Source organism: Myotis brandtii, unplaced genomic scaffold (assembly GCF_000412655.1).
Source record: "Myotis brandtii unplaced genomic scaffold, ASM41265v1 scaffold902, whole genome shotgun sequence".
In the NCBI taxonomy this organism is placed as follows: Eukaryota; Metazoa; Chordata; class Mammalia; order Chiroptera; family Vespertilionidae; genus Myotis; species Myotis brandtii.
The window spans coordinates 3,339,112-3,345,307 of NW_005371709.1; the positions used below are offsets into that span (position 1 = coordinate 3,339,112).

Consider the following 6,196-nt stretch of genomic DNA (forward strand, 5'->3'; position numbering starts at 1 on the left):
AGTCTGTGTTTCTAGGGCCACAAGCTCTATCGTCTCTACTTCTCTGTGCATATCTGCTCTCTTTTCTCAAAGCTCCCTGGCCTTTTCTGCCTCCACAGGTAGAGTGGCAACTAGTCCGTTGAGAGCCACAAGACCTCCTAGCAGGGAGTAGCTGGGTGACTTAGGCCGAGGCCCAATTTGGCTTATGGTTCTGACTCAGGGACCAGGGGCTGGGACAAGTGGAAGGGGTCACATGGGAAAGGATCGCCCAGGAGACTCCTTGAGAAAGGGTCCTAGGAGTGGGCCACCCCTTCAGTGCACAGCTTGTTTTACCCTATGATGGTTCTGTTGTCCTCCAAAGGGGTTTTTGTTTAAAAATAAAAATTCTCCAGCTCTATCTGGTTATATAGAGCAGTGCTTCTCAAACTTTAATATGCATAAGAATTGCCTAAGATCTGGTTAAAATGCAAGTTCTGATTGAGCAGGTCCGAGGAGGAACCTGAGATCCTGTCATTTCTCACAAGCGTCCAGGTGATGCTGACCTCGATGGCCCAGAGACTGTGCTTTGAATAGCAAGGACCATGAATGATCCTGTGGGCCTGATTTTCTCCTGAGCGGCTCCAGGAGTCAATGGAAAGCTGCCCTGGTTTTGCTGGGTTGATGATAAGTTTGTGAATAACCTTCAGCCAAAGCCTGAGGAGGCTGAGGGGCTTTGGGGATAGTGTTATCTGTCCATCTGCCTTCCCTGATCTTGAAATATGCGGGAACTTTCAACATGCTGGTTGCTGGATGTAATTTTCACCAATCCTTCTTGTGTTTTTGTTACTGTAGGATAATGAAGTCCCTGAGGTTACCAGAAGTCGGAGTCCAGGCCCCCTACAAGTGGATGGAACACCCACCCTGCCCATCGATAGGCCCCCCAGGGTGCCTCCCCGAGCGGCCTCACAGAGGTAACATTGAAGCTGATAGGAAAGTTTTTCCCTCACTTTCTGAATCCTGTTTAAGTTGTTCATCAGAATGGAACTTAGAGATGGTTTGTTTGTCGACCCATCCCAGTTGCAGAGTAGGGCATCAGAGAGAAGAGGGGCCAGGAGGGAATCATGATGATCTTCGTGGTGGAAGATAAATCCCAAGGGAGAGGAGGAGTTGGGGGCATCTAAGATGACCTAAGAATGAGTGTCTGCTTTTGTCATTTTTCAGTGTGGACACTTCATTAATTTAAGTGACGCTGTATTCAGTTGCACACACTTTTAATAGCAAATGAAATATTTCATCGATGAAATACATTGGCAAACATCAACTTTTTGAATAATTTGTATCTATTTCATTAGAATTTAGCTCCCTACTAACTAATTCCCTTGGCTGTATTGTGGAGACAGTGCCTTTTGGGAACCAGGAGGCAAGATGGAATTGGGAATAAAAATTAAGGTGAGAGGCAGCATGGTATGGTGGCGAGGAGCATGGCTCTGGTACCACGCTACCTGGACACAGGTCTCCTCTGGCTGTCACTTGGGAACTTGGCTGAATTAATTAACATTCATGTGCCTCAACTTAGTTTAACTCCATTCCTGCCTCCCTCGCAGCTCCCACATCCAGTGTGTCTCCAGGCCCTGTCCATTCTGCTGCCCTTTCAGCTCTCAGATGCGCCCCCTCCTCCCCATCTGCCAGTACCTAAGTTCATCCACATAGGCCCATATTTACCTCTCTGCCTGCAGTCGGTCCCTCCTCCACACTGCAACCAGAGTGCACTTTCCAGAACAGAAATAGCTGAGGATGTCACTTCCTGGCATATACGCTTTCACATTTAATTCTGTATTTTTTAGCAAGCTCTAGTCTCCATCTAGCCTTAAGTCCCACCCGCCTGCTGTACTCACCAAGGCTCCACCCCTTAAAAATTCCCAGGGAGCTGTGCCAGTTGGTACCATGTCTTTGTTCAATCCGCTCCTTTTGCCTGAAATGCTGTCTTCAATCTCTGCTTAGGAAATTCTGACACATCTTTTAAGACTCAGTCCAAATATCACCTCCTCTCTGGAGCCTTCCTTGATGCTTTTGGGTGAACTTTCTTGTGATTCCGCAAACACCTCTATTACACTTCATTCCACATTGTGGCCCATGTTTACATACCCGTCTCCTCAAGTGGATGGTGAACCTCGAGAGAATAGAAACTGTTTTTGATTAAAAAAATTTTTTTCTACTCTCTCCATGCTTACCATCGTAACCAGAACATACTAGAAATTTAACAAATATTTATATTTACCATGTAAATGAATGAATGGATGGATGCATGGACTGGTACTGGTTAGTTCGGATGAAACAGTTAGTCTCAAGTCATCTACCACAGGTGGACTATAGGTTACTGGAAAGAGACTTCACACTCCCACCTGTTGTAAGTTCCCAGCATATTTCAAGATCAGGGAAGGCAGATGTGACAAGAGCAGGGACAAATAGATGCACTTTATCTTTGCATGGCTCCTTAGTCCCTATAGGGTGGGTCCCTGGCAATGCCATCTCTTCTAAGGTAAGGTCCTGCCAGATGAGAAAAAAACACACACAAATTCTTGTTGAGCCATTGCCCCTTTGTTTTTGAACTTATTTTGCCATTTACTAGTGATTTGACAGTCACTAACAATCTATGAAGTCCCCTTTAAGGCATAGCCTACATACCACCTAATCAGAACACACTTCTGGGGACTCCTGCAGTACCAGGTTAATCCTAACGCTGGACTTATAAAGAGGCCTGTGGAGTTTCCAGCAGGGACTGAAGTGGTCAGGGAGTGAGGGGACTTGAGACCAAGGCTATTTACTAATTAATAGAGAAACTTAAAAAATAAGGGCAGAAGGTGGGGTGGGAACCGTGTGGAGGAAGGCTATGGGGCGGGGGGCGGGGAAAGAGGAACAACTATAATAATCTGAACAATAAAGATTTAAAAAAATAAAATAAAATAAAAAAGAAAATGAGTGAGGGGACTTGAGACCAAGGCTATTTACTAATTAATAGAGAAACTTTAAAAATATATATTTTTTACCAATGTTATGACCATACAAAATGATACCAGCTAAACAGCAGTGCTGCTTTAAAAGAATGTTAACCAATATCAGATTGCTGGGTTCTTGAACTAAGCTTATCTTTGAGACTTCAACCCTCAACAGGGAGGAGAAAGCAACCAGTGCCCAGTATCTCTGGACAATCGTGTCTCCAGCTCTGGCTTCCCAGGTCCTGCAGAGGCTGTCTCCCCACAGGCCACCCTTGGTTGGTTTAATACTTCTTTTCTCCGATGGTTCTGAGATGTTTAAAATCACAAATCCATTTCCCTGAGATGGGACTTCCAAACCTTCGCTGGGGTTGTTCACCAGAATGAAATTTAGAGATGGTTTGTTTGCAGACCCACCCTAGTTGCAGAGTGGGGCCAGGAGGGAATCATGATGATCTTCGTGGTGGAAGATAGAAGTACGGCTCATAGAGCATACATAGGAAAAAGAGCTAAGAGTAGATCTTTAATTATATTGATAAATAATTAGCTTTACTTCTTTTTTTTTTAATATATTTTTTATTGATTTTTTACAGAGAGGAAGGGAGAGAGAGATAGAGTCAGAAACATCGATGAGAGAGAAACATCGACCAGCTGCCTCCGGCACATCTCCCACTGGGGATGTGCCCACAACCCAGGCACATGCCCCCGACCGGAATCGAACCTGGGACCCTTCAGTCCGCAGTATATTTTTTACCAATGTTATGACCATACAAAATCATACCAGCTAAACAGCAGCACTGCTTTAAAAGAATGTTAACCAATATCAGATTGCTGGGTTCTTGAACTAAGCTTATCTTTGAGACTTTAACCCTCAACAGGGAGGAGAAAGCAACCAGTTACTTCTTGAGTGCCTACTCTAAGCCAGAAACTGTGCTACCCTCTTTCCAATAGTTATCTCCAATCCTCACAAAAGATTCCAATGAAGGTGTCATTACCTCTGTTTGGTAGGTTCAGGGAAGTTGTCTGAGATGTTTAAAATCACAAATCCATTTCCCTGAGATGGGACTTCCAAACCTTCGCTGGGGTTGTTCATCAGAATGAAATTTAGAGATGGTTTGTTTGCCGACCCAATGGTTTGTTTGCAGAGTGGGGCCAGGAGGGAATCATGATGATCTTCGTGGTGGAAGATAAAAGTAAGGCTCATAGAGCATACATAGGAAAAAGATCTAAGAGTAGATCTTTAATTATATTGATAAATAATTAGCTTTACTTCTTGAGCGCCTACTCTAAGCCAGAAACTGTGCTATCCTCTTTCCAATAGTTATCTCCAATCCTCACAAAAGATTCCAATGAAGGTGTCATTACCTCTGTTTGGTAGGTTCAGAGAAGTTTAGGAAAGAAGGAAGGAAGAAGTGGTATCATCCAACTGTCCTCTGGATTTCTCCTATAAGTCACAGTTCATAGGGTAGACTGGGGAGATGGAAGGGGATTTGCCCATTTGTTTCCTCTGGATAAAGAGATAACCACATAAAACCAGCTACTCCCAGGGGCCACAGCAGGACCTCCTGAGGATATCTGTGGTTATTTTTTCCTACTTCTGCCTCACTCTGTCAAGGAAGGAAGGAAGGAAGAAGGAAGGAAGGAAGGAAGGAAGGAAGGAAGAAGTGGTATCATCTGACTGTCCTCTGGATTTCTCCTGCCGAAACCGGTTTGGCTCAGTGGATTTCTCCTATAAGCCACAATTCATAGGGTAGACTGGGGAGATGGAAGGGGATTTGCCCACTTGTTTCCTCTGGATAAAGAGACAACCACATAAAACCAGCTACTCCCAGGGGCCACAGCAGGACCTCCTGAGGATATCTGTGGTTATTTTTTCCTACTTCTGCCTCTCTCTGTCATTCTTGAGAGAGCCTTTCTTTTCCCATTTTTGTCATTTCCTTGACCTATGCAAAACGTGTATTCAAAAGACATTTAGTAAATATTTACTCATTGATTCATTTAATCCTCAAGTACGCAACTCCAGGGTAACACAGTTCAATTGCAGCACCTGACAAAGCTTTCTTTCTTGACTTATTGACTTGCTTCCAAGAGAATTGATATTAGTTCTAGAGCACATATGTGGAAATACCACCTGCAATCGTTGAACCTGTTTGTAAAAGGACTTACCCAAGTCTCTCTGGGGTGTCATTTAAGACTATTCAAAAACCATCCTGAATAACAGGGAGAGGGCTTTAGGAACGCATATGTGGCGTTGGGATAACACATTTAGTAATCCCTGCGGAAGTCATTGTGAAGAGCAGACTGGAAATTCTCAATTCTTCTCTCAAGGGGCCTTCCTGAATAGTGTGTCTCCTGCCTGGCTGCATATTTGAATTCCTGGTGTTTTAAAATAAAGGTTTTGTCATTATTCAGGTATGGCAAGGTCAACAGATCAGGGATGACTGCTGTTGAAAAGACAGTTTGTTATACTCACAGATCCTAAGCAGGGGCACCACTGGGTTTAGTCAGGAGAATGGGAGGGGAAAACGTAGGTGAGAAGAGCTTTTGTTGTGGTTTTCACAGGAAGGAACAAGTGAGATGGTTAGCAGATTTAGAATTGACTAGATTGAGTAATTTCAGCAGGCCTGGAGCAAAGGGGTTGCCTCCAGTTGTCAGGCACCTCGCCCTGAGGTGGTTAGGGCGGGTGGATAGTCCCCCCTCCAGTTCTGGGTACTATGAAAGGTGTGCTCCCAGGTACATTGTTTACTATCTCTAAGAATTAGTTTACCCTCCCAGGGGCAGCCTGTTCAGGCCCAGATCAGCAAGGCCCCAGGTGTAAAAGCATCAGAAAACGAAAGGCTTGGTTAATACAATTGGTTGGGGGAGAGATACTATTAAAATGTTCTGATGCTTGAGCCCAATCCTCTAGAGATTATGATGGAATGGGTCTGGGATAGAGCCTGGGGATTGGTATTTTTCAAAGCTCGACTGGTGATTCTAATGTGCAGTGAGGGTGGTGAGCCACAGCATGTATGTCCCTATGTGTGGTCAGTTTCATTAATGAAGGAACATGTCCTCTGTATAACAGACCAAATTTGCAGCAAATCATGGATGCGTAAAAACTACTTAATCAAATTCATTTTATTTTATTTTATTTTTTATTTTTTTTAAAATATATTTTATTGATTTTTTACAGAGAGGAAGGGAGAGAGATAGAGAGTTAGAAACATCGATCAGCTGCCTCCTGCACATCTCCTACTGGGGAT

At 43.9% G+C, this 6,196-nt stretch overlaps 1 protein-coding gene across 1 annotated transcript in view; it reads left to right on the forward strand.

The window, feature by feature from the left end:
- PIK3AP1 (phosphoinositide-3-kinase adaptor protein 1) overlaps positions 1-6,196 on the forward strand; it is a 100,729-nt gene that overhangs the window by 91,696 nt on the left and 2,837 nt on the right. The window contains exon 16 of the mRNA XM_014532630.1: positions 811-929. Coding sequence (XP_014388116.1) covers positions 811-929 — 119 coding nt within the window. The remainder of the gene's footprint in view (positions 1-810; positions 930-6,196) is intronic.